This window comes from Opisthorchis viverrini (assembly GCF_000715545.1).
Source record: "Opisthorchis viverrini unplaced genomic scaffold opera_v5_277, whole genome shotgun sequence".
NCBI classification, from domain to species: Eukaryota; Metazoa; Platyhelminthes; class Trematoda; order Opisthorchiida; family Opisthorchiidae; genus Opisthorchis; species Opisthorchis viverrini.
The window spans coordinates 437,439-454,638 of NW_008751928.1; the positions used below are offsets into that span (position 1 = coordinate 437,439).

Genomic DNA, 17,200 nt, shown 5'->3' on the forward strand with positions numbered 1-17,200 from the left:
AGTGCTAGCTTAACACAATCATTCCGAGGTGCCTACACCTCCAGACATTCACTCAGGCAATCTGGATAGAAACTGACAACAGGAACGCCACTGACATCGGTTGGCAGCCATATCTTGTAGTGTATCCAACCAGGCACAGTAAGGATCACGCTGTCCCCATCCTGGAAGGCGAGTAGCACCGACAGCACCCAATCGTTCCGCGATCTCCTTCATACTCCTCTGCCAAGTCAGGTTGGCCACCTCTGTTTACGCCACTCTGAGTTGGGTATGGAAAACAGCGCTCTCTTCGGCATACGTAACACGTCCCAACCAACGTGTGGTGTGGTGCTGGACACATTCTTCAATGGAAGTACCCGTTACACAACCGAAAACACGCTTTCTAACTGCCTCGTTACGGATTACGCCAACCCAACCAACGCAGCTTCTGGTGCTGGACACATTCTTCAATGGAAGTACCCGTTACACAACCGAAAACACGCTTTCTAACTGTTAGGGTTTGAACGCGGCCCGAGCCTTGCAGAGTCTGCAGCCAAAGAATTTAGGCCAAGAACATAACCTCGAGAAAGCGGTACTTGTCATGAGACCTTCATAGTAGCCTACATTCTTAAGGAGCAAATCCCCACGTTGTTCCACCCTCCAGCCTGGAGGACCAGATGGCTTAGTCGGACCCCCACCCATTGATCAACCTTGAATGGGATGTTCTGTCAGTCTCGCATGTGCATTCCCCAGAGATGGCCCCGTGGTTAGAGCGCAATTTTTTGACCGGAAGGTGCGTGGTTCGACCCGATCCCTGCGTCTGGACTATCTAACCTTGGCCACCCTGGCGATATCCAAACCGTCGCGATTCCTTCGTGGCAACTAGGTACCAGAAAGTCGTTACAGCTGGATGATAGCCCAGTGGGTTATGAAGGCACCTGGATCGCTACTCTGTGGTGAGATCCAGTCTCGCTGGATGATAGCCCAGTGGGTTATGAAGGCGCCTGGATCGCTACTCTGTAGTGAGATCCAGTCTCGTCGACTGCTCCTGTCTAGGCTTGGGCTATGGCGGCTAGGTACGGTAAGGCTGTTACAGCCGGACGAACCCCTCTATTTGCATGACTGTGTTTCAGTGCTAGTTTTGTTTCTGCTGTCGAAGAACGTATGCAACGAAACCCGTCTAAGTAAAATTGCATTGTAAGGATAGGTGTATGTTGAACCCTCGTAGATTAATGAAGTGACTAGAGACAACTTTTCTCAAGTGAAAAACTAATCGGAAGGCACTTTCGTGCCCTTAATAAGTCAACTGGTATTCACTTTGCCGGTAAGCTGCCTCGCTTATTTTGTTCTTTAGGAAAACATTGAGAGGGGAGCGCTTTGCGTGTCTCAGGAGTTTGGGTCACTCAGCTGTCAGTTTGACAAATGTAGTCGAGGATTTATTCTACTGGGTTATATTTTTTCACCTGTATTCCCAAGATGCCTGACCACTTGATCTAAAGGATATCTGTTGTGTATGTACTGGTGTCACGTGGCTAATGGTGATGTTCAACTTGGGTAGTTGACGTTTGTCGGGGAATATTTCAGTCAGACGTCGGTATATGTGTTATTCGGGCAGTAGTCCATCTGAAAAAGATGTAACCGTCAACAACATATGCCGTGGCTTATTTGTTTGCGGAGAGGAACTCTTCTGTGCCATGAACGCGGAGACAATCGGAGATACTGGTTGAGGTTCTTGTTGCGAAACTCTGAGTGACGGTAAATAGTCAAATTTGAGTACTGTAGAATACGTAATGTATTCCGGTACGCCCAACTGAGTGACCCATTTTGTTGATAGATCTCAAGACTTCGTAATTCTTGGCTTGATTTCGCACGTCACGCAACTGGGCTTCCCAGAGTACCTCACGTACTTTACACTGATAGTATGTGACTCAATAGTTCAGCGAAAATTCCACAAGATTCGGTTGCTATCCGGGTTCCGTGATGTCCTTGTCTACTAAATCTATATGTACGCACACAGAAGCATGTTCTAGGTTAGCTCAATACCCCTTTGCTTTCGTAGCAGCTTAGCATCGAAAATCGCCAATACTTAAGTTGTGTACACATGGAGTACCATTCCTTACATGCCTGCATGTGTATGGTGGTTCGCAAATCGGCGTTTCAGGCTCATATTTGTAATATGGGTCTGTGATGGATATCCGATCGTCATAATTATCAGCTGTAAGAACCGCGTACTTGTACAGTGGTTGTAGCTGCCGCAGCTTCGTTCACCGATGATTTGGGGATGTGGGTTAGCTGTGCATCGGAAGCAGGAGCTGGTAAATTGGTGCGTAAATACGGGTCTGTCAATGGACTTTTAAGTGGAGGGATTGGGAAGGAAGCTATGCATTGAAGACTGTCTTATCCGTTTCCGGTAGATTCTGACAATTGAACGAATGGGCACTCACTCAAAGACACGACGTGATTATTTCGGTCAGGTATAAGCAAGGTAACCAGGGGGCAGTATCGCTTCATTTGATTACGTTACTGAGATGCCAGTCGGGACAATCAAATATTAGGTGGGAGAGTAAGCGCGCGCCCTGAACGAAGTAGTCAGTTGTGCGTGCTCAAGTGTAACTTTGTTGGCAGGCCGTAGGATGAGAAACTTTTGAAAAATTCCACGGCGAATTCGATGGTATCGTCAGGTTTGTGCATAAGTAATGCTTGAAGGAAGTCAGCCAATATTTCTTTGACGACTGGATGTTTTCTCAAATAGAGAAGATAGTCCGCTTTGATAGCATCCTGGAAAGAAAGGAATCTAAGTTATTCGGTCTAGGATTAAGGAAAGTATTCGCATCATAGAAGCACGCAGAACATTCGATAAGATTGCGGTGTGTATATGGTGAGGTGCGATTGAATGAAGCCGAATGACTCATTTAATGGATAGGATTTTTTACGCTGCTTACTGGAATGCAGTTTCCGACCTAAAAATAGACTACCAAAGTATAACATGTAATATTTTAGTTTTCAAGTTAGGGCGAGCTTGGTATTCTGTCTACTCTTAGATGGATTCTCTGACGCAGACTTATACGGTTATGCCTCCCCCCGCGGATCAGACTTCGGACCATACCTGCTTTGCTCTGAACTGTGCTGGAGAAACTAAAGACCTGGCTTCCAACAGGTGGGGGGTTACACCTGACTTCCGTCGCTACTGGCTGAAAAAATAGAGCGCATCCTGGATATTACTGAGAGTGGATCTTAGTACCGATCGTGACAGCTGTGTTGTCACTCTGTCATCGTGAAGTATTAGAAATTAAGTACACTCTTCCGCTCCTGTAATTCGTAACCTCATAGGTTTTTCCAACCATGACCAACCACTCTTAACAGAAACAATGCCTCTCGTGAAGTATTGATCTCTTTTGGAAGGCTTAAGCGTGGAGAAATCTGGCAACATCATGTGTTTCTCAGGGAAAACCGCTGCATACTGTTAACAATAAGAATAACTCAGATACACCGGAAAACTTCAGAAGTTGCAGGGCGTTGAACATAGGAATAAAAGTCACCTTCCGGTGTTTGGCATATAATGCGTAGTGTTATTCAACTCAAATTAGTTCCCACCACACTCAACTTGATTGTGACCACTTCTACCACCTCATTTCATGTCCATATGTGTTGTGCAAAATTTAACTCAACCTAAACGCAAACCGATTAGATACAGAGTTTTATGCAGGGATCCAGTGTTTCGGTGATTCCATAGTTAGCTTACAGCCAGAGAAGAGAATGTATTTTAACACTTTAACCAAAGCTAATGAGGTTTTAAGGCCCCTTTTACAAAAGTCGTTCCGTGCAGTCTGAGTGGAACTCGTCGCAGCCCAGAGATACGTCCGTTTTATCAGCATGTGGCTACACTAGATTATGCAAGACAGTTTAACTTACAAAGCTGAAGTGTGTAATGTTAGACAGTTAGGTTTCCGTATGCTACGACAATTTTGGACACATTATTTAATCATTTTCAATAATTTCCTAATACTCTGCACAGTTTAAAACCTTGGGCTATTCGTGCTTAGGGATGCTCTCATCTCATTTGTATTTCTTCAACTGCTTCTCCCAGCTAGATCGTTTTTTGATACGATTTGTCAGCTTTGTGTGGTCAAGAGTCACATATTGGGAATTTTACCGTAAAGGTAGTTTTATTTCAAGGGTGGCGTGAGTTCCCCTAACTAGTGATAGTGATTCATTGCAGTTCTCCCTGAATGGATTAGTTTATGATCATTCATCCTTTTTGGTCTCAATGTTTACACTACGCACACGATATAGGTAATTTGTCGGACATCACATCCACGCATTGTCATGGGCTAACCGACGCCTTGGAATCCGTTTGGTGGGGGATAAGTTGCCGCTGTCCTGTAGGCATCAAGTGAAAACGTGCATATCATGTTCAAGTCACATGGGCTACTATGTTTGATTCAGGACGGATGAGTGACATACCTCCTATGGCCTCAACACTCAAACTAATTCCAATCACAAAGCTGATTTCAGCTGGAATAGTTAGGACCCGGACTCTCAGGAAACGAGTTGGTTGGTCTTTTGTATTGGAACTTTAGTGGAGCCTCGAATCAAGATAATTGCTTTCATGAAGGAACCTATAATACATTTTGGTTCTGTCTGCTTCCAAATGATCCGCGGCAAATGAAATGAGAATACACATTAAAAGTACTTTCGCTGAACCTTCAATAGGTGGCCGTTTAGGCAATACAGGGCATTCTGCGGCTCACTAACTTGGGTTTAGTATTTCCATACGTTAAAGGGAGGGGCTTGTTGTGACATGTTTTGCGACTGTTCTCAATTCTCTCCTAGCTGACAGTGGTTGGCCTCCACCATAGCATGCGAGTAAACTTGTCTGTTCAAGGTAGTCACACGTCTTCATACTTTCTAGCTAAAGGCATCTGAACAGTTCAAGACTCTTTCGTTGTACGCCTCATGTCACAATGTGCGAAATATTTGATTAATAACCTACCTTTTGACTGAGAAAACGAGAGTATAATTCCATATCATCCCTCCAGTTGAATTCCGGTCGAGAAATCTCCGGCTGTTTCAGAAATTGGTCTTAAATGGAGTTTTTCTATGCCTCTTATCCAGACTCACCTTGCACGAATCGCTCTGGTACTTCTTGCACCTTGATAACGATCGGAGACCCAACTTGCAGCCTCAGAATTAGGTGTCTTCAGTGAAAGAAAAATGCGAGTATACCATTTGGGAAACCAGACAACCGAAATTCACATGTGTATATACAGTTGAAACCACATATCGAAGACATATAACTAATTTTTTGGTCAATATGCTGTTAAGTTTTTAAAATTATGTTGACTTTGCAGCACAATATGGGAAAATCGTCTGTCGCAAACGAGTACTTCACTTTGGATATTTTTTATCGATGCAAGATACTGTCACCGAGCACAAACAACGTGGTAACGCTGGAAAACTACAGTGGGCTCAGATACATCTCTCGTTTGTCATATATTTCAGTCGACTGAGCTGTAAAAGAGCCGCCTGATTTTTCAGCTGGCACAAGCTTCGAGATATCTAGTATGTTTTTTTCTCCACAACGTGCTTTTCATTAGTTTGCTGGAAACTCCACCCAACTTTTCGATAACTTTGAGAGTAGTACGTTTTGCCAAGCGCGCTAACAAATTTCACTTGCTTTTCAGTTATGCGTTTAAAAATGTTTCTTTTTGTTTTACCACTGACATTAGAGTCAGAACACACGTAGGAAAAATTATTCCCAGTGAGAGTTTCCGCTGAATGTAACAGAAGCGTAAGTGAATTAGGAACGTGCAAGTATAGAACAATATCTATAAAATTTTAGGAGTAACTAGAAATCAAACCACATGACCTGGGTGTTCAGTCTTGAGTAACCGATCGTTGTCAACTAGCAATTTCACTCTTGGTAACAGAAAATTGGATTCCATGATCTCATTGTCGTCATTTTGGCCGCATTAAAAATTAACTGCTTAAGTACTTACAATTTTTTTTACTTGGGATCCGTTACATTAATACTCTGGATGGTGCGGCTGACTTGATATGTTAGCCCATCATGTTCTATTAAGCGATTAGGAAACCAACGGTCCTGCATGCTCCTGTATTATTGAGATGATGTCCTCCAATTCTTTGTGTCAATATGATCGATGTAGATAAATCATCGTGGAATATTGAGCAGGTACGTTGTTTTTATTCTGGCTTTTAGAATCAGAATAACAATGCCCTAATCCCCGTCGGGCAGATAGCGCCCGACGGATTCTGAGAAGCAGTCATTCTTGGAGAGAGGCTTTATATGAAGTTTTTTTGAACAGCAGGTGCTCGATCTTTCCAAATGTGTCATATTTTGTAAAAACTGCTTCATATAACTTTCCCTCGTAGAGTTTAGACATTCGTCTCGGTTTATTAAGTGTGTTTAGTGGACAGACCTTTCTAGCTTGATTTCCGGGCAGCAAACAATGGTCAGTTTGTAGACCAAATCATACGTCGTCTGCAGTTCACTACGGTAGATATAAATGACCTGCAGTGTAGTCGGAGGAAATCATACATTCCTCCTTATCCAGATGTTTAAAAAGACCCGGCTTGGGAGTGCCTGTAGATAATATATTCCTTCGTTTTAGTGCGTTTCTCAAACCGCAGTGGTCCTAAAACCCGTTGCCTGTCTCAGAGTCAGAAAACATCATCCTAAAATCCAGACAACGCGATTCACAAGAGCTCTCAAAGTCTTCAGTAACAATTACCGTCTGGTTGGATTAAGCTGTCCTCGACTTTACGCAACTTGAAGAACAGTTCCCTAAGGCAGTTTGTGTGTCTTGTCTTTGAGGATTTCATTCTTCTTGGCACTGAGGCCTCGCTGCCGTACAGCCAAAATAATCTTTGAAGCCTCAAGGTAGAAAAAGAAAAGAGTGATTAGGGAAAAGGGGTGCTAACCCATCACTTTCAGCCAGTCTGGACAGGAACTGACAGCACAAATGCCCCGGACATTTTGTGACTTCCCCAGTCAAGTGAATGAGGAGGTGTCACTTAGATGCATTCTGGAAGGTAGAAAACTGTAATAATATCTTTCGCGACCTTTTTATAAATAGCATGTCATCAATATCACAGTTAGTACCATTCTACAGCAAGCAACAAAAAGAAAGCTTGATTCGGTGGACGATAACCTAGGATGCGTAGCACACGGCAAAGCCACATTAGTTGATGGGTTCATGTGTTTTCTGCTGGAAAACAAAGCGTCTTTCCAACCATCCGTTTACGAGTTCGTTGATGCAACCAAAGATTTTGCTCTATCACATAATGAGCGCAATAAAAATATACTCATTCTTGCACCTGAATAGCACTTAGAATTTTACCCACGGAAAAGCATCTGCTGTTAAAATGTAAATTTCAGATTTATTTTTCTTGTAATAGGTTGGGTTGATTTCTGGAAACTGCAGTTTATCACAAATTGTTTTTTACCTAGTTTGTCCGAGTCCATTATCAGGAAATGATATGTAGAATTCAACTGCCGAGGTCGCTTTACAATTTCAGCCCATTTCAGACCAGTTAAACAGATCAGTGTGGCTACCGAAATTTTCCTTTGACTGACACAGGGTGTAGGTCAGATTGTGTAAATGCTGGCTAATCCAACAATGAAACTGTCTCTTAAGATGCTGCCCATTTGTGACTTGGGTTGAAGATGTTACTTGGGAAGCTAGCCCACTGTTTTTATGACTATCCGAGAATATTCCCGTTGACGCAGGGATCCAAGACACAATGAAAATGAGTAAAGGTCGTCGGGATTCTTGTGATCATCTTTCGAATTCTTGAAGCTCATAAACTGATGAGGGTCAGTCATTTCCTTTTTGTTGTTGCTTTTTTAGCCTCGTCTGTCAGGCGAATGCCAAGAAGTTTTTGTGAAATTTTGTGTAATGCCCTTCTTTGGGTTTGTGGGGCTCAATTTAATAAACAACTGTCCTTCCTTAACATACAAAACAACTTATTTTTGCTCCGAACTTGGCTAGTTTCCACATACTGATCACAGATGCAGCCACTCGTCCAATCATATCATTTCACTTGTTTTTGTGGTTTTCCAAAAGACAAGCGACGCAAGCTGATGGATTGACGCGAAGATAATAGGTTTTAAAATTTTTTATCGATTCTCTGTTCTCCTGTTCAGCAAAGAACACTCAAATTCCTAAGAGCTGCTCACTGCTTAGTCACACTTAGTTTGGATGTGAATACTTTCCAAAACTTGCGCGTTGCTGAGGCTGTGATATGTCACTAAGGCAACTTCAAATATTCCCTTCTACTTGTATGATTTTCACTGCTAGTGCAAGGGGATTGATAGATCATATATGCAGTAGAGTGGTCGGTTACACTGTTGTATTAGGCCTGGCACAGGCCGTTTGCTTGCAGAGACAAAGCTTAACCGAGCGGCTGGAAATACGTAATTTATGATAGATCTGAGTTTTTGTTTGCATCGTTCTTAAGCTAGAGGGACGCAGAAAGTTCTCTTGTCGAATGTCAGAGGATGCGTCCGGTTTACCATGAAGATTGAGGATATTTTTATACAGCCATTAACGATTAGTGTCCGCTTCAAGAGGGCTTCTTTAGCTAGCTGGTCTGCGGTGCACATGTTTTTCGCTCTGAGAAATTGTGATTTCGTGAAACCATATTTATATGCAGTGAGCGAGAAGCTAGAAGAATGCAGGTTTTGGTCACTCCGCAGAATTCGCTAATGATGCGGTCCAGATGATTACACACAATCATGAACAGCGATATATTAGCAGTAGCTACTGATTCCACACTGCCAAACAACCCTTGCAAAGAAGAACTTATCGTTAAACAACCAGAAGCAAGATGTTTGTATCTTACAAAAGCAGTGAATTGAATACTCAAGAGCACCATGTTCGAATGAGGTGCTACTAGCCTAGGTGTCGCTCAGAACAAACTTGGTGTCATCATCGTCATCAGTATCATGCTGCCCGCGCATTAAAATAGGGTCACGGCCGGTAGATATTTATTTTCGCTTATTTTGGGGTAATTACCAACCACTACTTTCGATCATTCACTGTAACTTGACAGAGTCCATCTCAGAGTATGAGAGTAGTGGCGAGAAGCTAGAAGAATGCAGGTTTTGGTCACTTCGCAGAATTCGCTAATGATGCGGTCCAGATGATTACACACAATCATGAACAGCGATATATTAGCAGTAGCTACTGATTCCACACTGCCAAACAACCCTTGCAAAGAAGAACTTATCGTTAAACAACCAGAAGCAAGATGTTTGTATCTTACAAAAGCAGTGAATTGAATACTCAAGAGCACCATGTTCGAATGAGGTGCTACTAGCCTAGGTGTCGCTCAGAACAAACTTGGTGTCATCATCGTCATCAGTATCATGCTGCCCGCGCATTAAAATAGGGTCACGGCCGGTAGATATTTATTTTCGCTTATTTTGGGGTAATTACCAACCACTACTTTCGATCATTCACTGTAACTTGACAGAGTCCATCTCAGAGTATGCTTGAGAGTAGTGGCCGTGTAAAGTCAGTTATCCGTTGCTTACATAACTGTTCCCAAGAGACTGTTATCATGCAGGATCTTCTAAGAAGTGCCTGAAAATTTGGTTTCTTGTTGGAAAGATGATCCGAGTGGTGTAAAAGGGTGAGTGTTGGTGTTAAACACTATAAACTGGCTGACAGTCTGTTGGATGGCCATTTAAAAAAACCGGCAAAAATTCGCCTCCAAACTCATACTGGTGAACGCGCGACTCCAACACGGTGGGTTGGGGAAATGTTATTAACTTTGGAACCCAATGTCTATGATGACGGTGCCGTTTGACCGTTTTGTGAATATTCCACACCCTTGCAGGTCACCCACTGCCGTGCAAATGCTAGGGTATAGTGCTTGAGGAAACGTTAAATGTTTAGGAGGATATTGCTTCCAGATTCTCTCGAATCTTCTCTGAAAAGAATGTGTTTCATGCGCATTAATTTCCTTTTGATAAGGAGTCGATAGTCGATGACGTACGTTTGACGGCTCCAGCGACTGAGTTATATAGCCTTTGTTTTAGGTTTTTAGAAGCCAAAGTTCAAGGTCGGCGCCACGACAGTATTGCATTGTGCTTTTCATCAACTCAAATGCAAACCCAAACATGTGAGCTTCCTTCTACATGGTTGACCACACTGGGTTGGTGAATAATTTGTGTTGAATTGCATTTTCATTTTTCGCTGGGTACCATAGCTCTAAGGATCAACGTCGGTCACTAAGCTGGATATCCATTCAATGTCTTTGTAGACTTCATAATTGCGTCAACTCACTTTGCTGATTTCGACAAGAACAAATGCTTACAAACGGCCACCGGCTTTGTTTCATAAAGCGCTTTTCAGGTGACAACCGGCGACTGTGGCTCTGGTGCCTCCAACCGGGTTCTTCAGCGAATGCGGTATTGGAGGATGTTGAGAAAATGGCCATCCAATCGACCTTGCAGCTCCTACATGGATGCCCTCAACGTTTGCTTCCGGCGTATAAAAACGCCTTTTCAACTTGATTCACACTAGGTGGGTAACCAATAGGCTTAAAAATATACTGGTTCTAATAACCTGAGCCGTGGGAGTGTGGTTCTTACCGAGAATCTAATGTTGATGACATTGTAAATTTGGAAGTAGAGCGTGTCCATCAGCAGTGATGACTGGTATGTCTCCGTAACTTACGGAGCTATGCTAGGGCTTATCCGAGATGGTCGATGTGTATAGACTGGAAAAGCGAAGTTCTATCCCCCTGGGTTAGGAATATTCCCTTCGAGATTCGACTACCATGACAGTACTGCGCTAAAGGTGCCGCGATATAGCCCGGCTTCTGAGCTCACAGGATGCCACCGTTAAACATATCGCTTTCCACCCATGTCCTAGTTCTACGCCAGTTGTTTTTATCAGCTTTTACTGTGGAAAATTCAGGTAGCCCTATCAATCGGCTTCTACAGTTCATCTCCTTCATACCTTATTGTTCATTTCTAGGTGTCACTCTTGCTAAATGTACTGAACTCTTTGTTTGGAACATTTCTCGGACGGGGTCGTTTGTTCTGCCTCTGTGGAAAAGTTTGTTGATGAAATCACCGACATATTAGGCAGGCCCTCTGTTCAGTATCCCGACAAAATGTTGTTGTTCGGTAGCATCTCTTTCCAACTATACATCCAATTTTTTCAATTATTCACGAGAGTTGTAATCTTTTTATTCCAGAGAAATATGATTAAAAAGTGTTTCAAATCTACGTCAGGATATTTATCATGCTTCCTCCTAGTAAACACCACAAAGTCAGATACCATCATTTTGTTTATTAACCAAGAGAAGATAAGAGGATACAACTAGCCTATGGTTGTTTTCATTGGCTTTTATGACCGGTTTCAATTATAAAAGCTGTAAAATAAAGTTTTTATGCGCAATATTCAGACTGTTACCAATGCTCCATAGTGAAACACACCATCTCCAAGGCTGATGATAGTTTGAGTTAGTTTGTTGCCGTGGGATTATTTTGTGAAAACGCACCGGTTAGACATTAATAGTTTGAGTGAGAAAAGTGATAGGTGAAAAAGATTAGCGATAAGTTTGTTTTGTTTGTGAGGCTTGAATAAAATTATTTTTTTCAGAACATTTCACATTGCCGCAAAGGTGTACAGTTCGAAAGCCTGCAAAGTTTGTGCTGGCAGTGAATTAATCTAAAACTCTCAGTAATCTAAATGCTTTCACCGAATAGGTGGAAAATATATAAGGTGTCTTCAGTTCTGGAAACATTTGATTTATTTCGTCTCTCATGCGCAGCAAGAAAAATATTTAGGCTCAACAACTACCTTATTTAATAGTTTTATAACAGGCTCTGTATTTCACCAATTGAAGACCTCAGAAGTTTCCGAGCGTACCTCAGACTCATAGACTTCTATTCGTCCGCCAAGTTAATCTACTGCATAAGATATCTTTGAGGTGTGTCCAACTCTGTGTTTTGGCCTGGCGCATCTGAGAAGTAGACAGCAGGCTTTTTATGAACAATTTCATCCTAAAGGAATTTTGGGTTATGGGCTAGACTGCTTTAGGCCCCCCAAAATTTCTGAGGGAATATCTACCGAACGAACAGCGTCTAAAATCTGGGGACATTTATCAACCAATTTCTTCAGACAGTCGGATAAATACATATTAAGATCGTGGGCAGTGGATCCAGGTCATAAGTGCCAGGAGGGAAGTTTTTTCAAAACTTTAAGGTACAAATATTTCAAGCTTAGCCTTAAGACTCGGACTTACCAAGTTTGTTTTTAGTTGTTTTCGGCTGAGTAAAAGCTGGCACAGAAAGCAGTTTATTGAATGCTCTGTTTTTTGTGTTTGGCTAAATATTAAGTACAACTAAAACGTCAGAGTGAGCAACCACTCAGCTAAGAGACTCTGGTTGTGCAGTTTTTGGCATGCTGATAACAGTCACGATTTCTTCCGAAGACTAGTATGCCGATAATTTTCCTTTCACCGTAATGCATGTTTAGTGCCCGCATCTTCATTCTTGCCTACGCAAGGCATCTTTTTATAAATGATTTTCCTAGTTCATCTATTGTTGCTACCACTTTATAGTAATTAGCTTCCGTCCTTTTTTATTCATATTACATATCTGGCTAAATCGAGTTCCAGGTGCAGCACAATAGTTTTTCAGGATAGTGCAGCGCTAGTCTCATGTTTACTTCTGTATTTTCGTTCCAGGCGTCCTAAAATAAACTCTCTGTGGTTTGAAACATCCTGACTGTCTTTCATGACACTGGCTTAAAATGATATTGAGTGTAATTCTGAGTATCATATCAATGCCAGTTAAGTTTGCGTCTGGCTAAAGATATCCGTTTATGGAGCCAGTTACAAAGCCCGTTAGTTGTAATCTTGAATGCATTTGAAAAATTCTCTCACTGAAGTCAACCTCCAGACAATAGATTATTGTTTTGGGTTTGAGTTTGTGAATATGGTGAATACAACCTGGTTGTACCATATTTAAGCTGTTGCGCAACATACCAAAAAATTACAGCGAATTTGCAGTCTGAAAATTTCTGAAAATTTTCAAGACAGAACTTGTTCGTGTGGCGTTCTTTTTTATAAAGATGCATCAGCCTGTTTTCGACAGGTAGTAGTTTGCACTAAAAACCAGTCGAATACAAAATGCCCAATTTGCGTGTTCTTATGTTCTTGGTGAGCCGACTCTAAGTGAGTAAAACTGAGACAGTCACAGCCTTTGTTATACTTAGTTATGAATAAGCTGATAGGGATAAGGAATTAGGGCATCATGATACTAATCAAAAAGGTTTTTGGCTCAACTAAGCAATGCATTGTTGGTGCTGTTATCTGGACTTAGAAAACCTGGTATTATTTCAAACCTCGTAAGGAGCAGCTAAGTACTCAGTAGGTGCCATGGACAAATGAGCAATATAATATAATGTTGCTAAGTTCATACTCGACCCATCAAAGTAATTTTGAAACTACATGTCTTATTAATCTCACCGTTTGTTTCATCAAAATAAACGTAATCATTAGTGACGGTGATACCAGTGTTACCTTACTGTCATGATATCTTGGAGTTGCAGAGTGCGGATGCCATTTCGGGTTGAACGACCATAACGTCAGACTAACTTCATTTTTGATGTGTTTATTTTAACTGAGCCTACTGTAGGAAGGTTTGCAAAATATGTGCCATCGCATGTGAAGTGGTTCAGAATGATCTCAGAAGTGAAATAATGAGATCAGAGGAGGCGAAAAAGAATCTGACGAGGGAAAATCCTCGACGATGTAGTGAACAATCAGAACAATCAGTGTTTCTGCCTTTCATCCTGTTTTACCGGACACGGCAATGTACAACAAACAAGCGAAAAGTTTGTAGAATGGCAAAAGTGAAACACAACTTTAAAAGGAGTGAAAAAGTTTTCCAGATGAGGAGTAAATATTGAATTCCCCAGGTAAAATTTAATGTGCGATGGAAAAGCTTGATTAGGTTTATATATTTTGTGACCAAAATGGAAAATCTTTGAGGATCATTTGGAAAAACACCTTTAGAGCTGAACTGTTCAGATTAGCTGATAAACTGTGACTGTGACAACCTCATCAGTTGTTCTGCCTAATTAACTGCCCTAGTTAACTGGAAAATCCACCCGATTCCCCATATTCCAACTTAGTTCTACCCACTGGCGGGCCATCTACTAATTTTACTCAACAAGGTTTTTTATTGGCTTAAAATCTTCTCCTAAAAACCTGCATTTTCGTGTCCCGTCAGCTAATAATCCTGAGTATGATTGTCCACACAGTTTGCTCTGTTACTCGCCGTTCCGTATGCTGTTGTGGACCGTAAAATAGTTGTGAAACAAGTTTCAGTGATTCCACCAACTCACTCTATTTAAGGCAGGTTTGCTCCTAATTTTAAACCGTTTTGAAGTGCTTTTTCATGGGATATTCTTATAAACGTCCAGATGAGCTGTGCTGACTGACCTTTATCCCATACTCTTATATTGTTTATCTGTGTTGCGTTGGGAAAAAACACATGTTTTGTGATCGTGTTATGCAAAACTGAAACCACCTGGAACTATCTCTTACGGGTTGGAGTGATGCTAGTGATTAGAAAGAACACCGCTTCATTCCAGCACCAGTGTGGCGGCCGGCTAAAGTAATGGGGCTTTCCGGCGCAGACACTTCGTGTTGTTCCGCCGGCATTTGTATACACTTCCTTCCTATCAAGTATCCGAACACAATTCTCCATGGTTCTTTTTCTTACTTAGGATATCTTACAAAAAATTATTTTGATTTTGTCTTCTTTCAACACACTGAACCACTGTCAATGGCTGGCCAAGTTGTTGAAATAGGTCCAGAATTTCGACTTCTCTAGAAGGCGATCCGGAAGGTCGGTTGTGTTTCTTTGCTGCATCACTTTCTAATCAAACTTCAGCCGCTATTGACCCGGCTGATTTAGACACCAATTAAATCACACATTCTTATAAGTATCTTTCGCACCAAAATACTTATTCATGTCTGCCATAATTTTTTTCGTTTTCCCCGATCGGGCCACTTTTATTGCTTACCACGATGAAGGACTGCTCTGATCATACGACTGTTCCAGCTGCCTACTGGCTGTTTTGGTTGCCGTGCCTCTAATTTTACCTGTAAAAGGCGTACCAAATCAAAACCACTCTTTTCAGAACGTACCCGTCTGCCATGAAGTAAGTTTGCCAAGACGAAGGTAACCCAACGGCAGAATGTACGGTTCGCTCAAAGCCTTTCACCCGAACTTCCTGTTTACCAATCGGTAGAGTGCGGTCATTAAGGCAGGTCTGATGAAAAATGTTGCCATAGAGTACGACAGAAAGAAGTAGCTTACGTAGGAAATCATACAAGGATGACATTCGGAATCCAAACCGACACATTCAAAATAAATTTTCAGTCCTCTCTTCACCATTAACCTCTGAAGAAGCAGAGTCGCCCCCTCGGACAAGAAACCGTCCAAGCATTTTTCGGTATAGTAAAATTTTTCAAAGGTTTTCTTGTTGTTTTCAATCACTTCCCTGCCAGCCTCGTATCCGTCTATCGTGCGATTTATAGAAACAGTTCTGGTAGACACATTATCTGCGGACTAATGTGAAGTTCCCTTTTGAAATGTTCGAATGATGTGCTAACCGTCAGCTTTTCTACATGAATCTGGGATATCGTTTTAAGGTTAAAATCAATCAATGCATCCAGGGTTGTAACGAACTGCGTGCTGTCAAGTTTTCCTTTCGTTGATGCAGTAATTCTAATAAGCCCCTGATGTTCTTCAGGACCATGAGTGTCCCTTTCAGCTATACACTGAACTGTGAGGTGGGATGCAGTATATTACCTCATATGAACCAACAATTTCGTCAGCAGTTGTGAAGCAGCAAAGATGATCCTCAAATAATACACCTTTGATATCTTCGGCAGCTGTTGACTTCAGTCGCAGCATAAACACCACTCTTACTGATTGACTTTAAGAAATTCACATAAGTGTCACTTAAGACCACGACTCTCTCCTCATCGGAAAAATACCGAGCATAGGTTTGAGCCGCGTTTGGTAGTGGCCTGTAGGTTGTGGTCATTTTCAAAATATACACGTAAATTGACCATAGAGACAAGGTGAGTTCCTGCGGCTTTTCAGTTCAACGGAAATGGACCTTGCCACGGTAGGAGGAGCGGCGAATATGCACCCACAATGAACTCTCCTAAAAGCTACGTATCTGCCGTAATCGGAGATATCACTATTCCGGATTTCTTCGCGGCTCAACTTTGACTGCAATAATCTTTGGCTGTTAGTCATTTTCGAACACTATTACACAGGTTCAGGGACCGATACACAGGATCGAGGATTTTACCCAAATTTCCTGGGTGAGTTTTGTTCTTGTCGTTCAGCGGCTGTCGCTCACCTGAAAAAAGGGTGTGGCACTGCTCTCTATGTTCTCAGCGCGGGGCCGTACGCTTGCCAGCGCGAGGATTCGCATAAATAAATGTCTAATGGCGCTTTGAACTGGGTTCCAGAAGGAGCGTGGACAACCGTCGGAGGAGGATCAACCCATGCAGCTAGTATCCGAAATGAGAAGAAATTTTGCCTAATGAATGTGTGTGCTCTGCGTTTGAAAACCTTCATACCATGTCCCCGTCGTGTGTTTGCCGGGTTAACGGTAAAAAACCAGTTGACCAAGCCTTTTCAAACGGGGCATAGGTAGGAATTAGGTCATTCTCAGGCGACGATACTCCAAGGGAAGAGGATCAGGCATGAAGGGGATCAGGCATCGCAAGACGGGTTTCGTAGTCCACAGATTTGGGGCCGGCAACCATTTTCGTCGCGGCTTGCTGGACACGCTCAACGAGGGTGACGTCGTTCGTGTGTCCTGAGTAGACAACTGATGTAGGCCCCATAGAGTATTTGGAAGTGCATGCGAGTAATACGGGAGAAGGTGCACCGAGTCATCCGAAAAAAATATCCAATGTCTTTTGGGCCGATTTCCACGGTGCAGTGAGAAGAACAAGTTTTAGGAGACCCAGATGCCCACCTACAGATCAGAGCTGATAGCAGTGCTTCGGGGACTGGTGACCATTTCTCAAGCACACACTTTCTCTCCTGGTATATATCCAACTCATGTAATAAATACTCGATTAACCAGTTGGCTCAGAATTCCATTCCCGCCAGCCCTTACACACCTGATTCCCATACGACACT

General features: G+C 42.3%; 2 protein-coding genes across 2 annotated transcripts in view; both read right to left on the bottom strand.

Annotated features, from left to right (window-relative positions):
- The window catches only part of T265_09361 (hypothetical protein), a gene marked incomplete at both ends in the record, with an annotated part of 6,605 nt that extends 6,392 nt beyond the window's left edge, over positions 1 to 213 (bottom strand). Inside the window, one exon of the mRNA XM_009175398.1 lies at positions 53 to 213. Coding sequence (XP_009173662.1) covers positions 53 to 213 — 161 coding nt within the window. The remainder of the gene's footprint in view (positions 1 to 52) is intronic.
- A 2,285-nt stretch (positions 214 to 2,498) lies between these two features.
- On the bottom strand, positions 2,499 to 15,949 carry T265_09362 (hypothetical protein; the record flags this gene model as incomplete). The annotated part of the gene is made up of 7 exons (XM_009175399.1): positions 2,499 to 2,754; positions 4,970 to 5,058; positions 5,098 to 5,174; positions 15,178 to 15,302; positions 15,350 to 15,601; positions 15,646 to 15,813; positions 15,845 to 15,949. The coding sequence occupies 7 exons, from the start codon at positions 15,947 to 15,949 to the stop codon at positions 2,566 to 2,568; spliced, it is 1,005 nt and encodes a 334-aa protein (XP_009173663.1).
- Between the last annotated feature and the right edge of the window lie 1,251 nt (positions 15,950 to 17,200).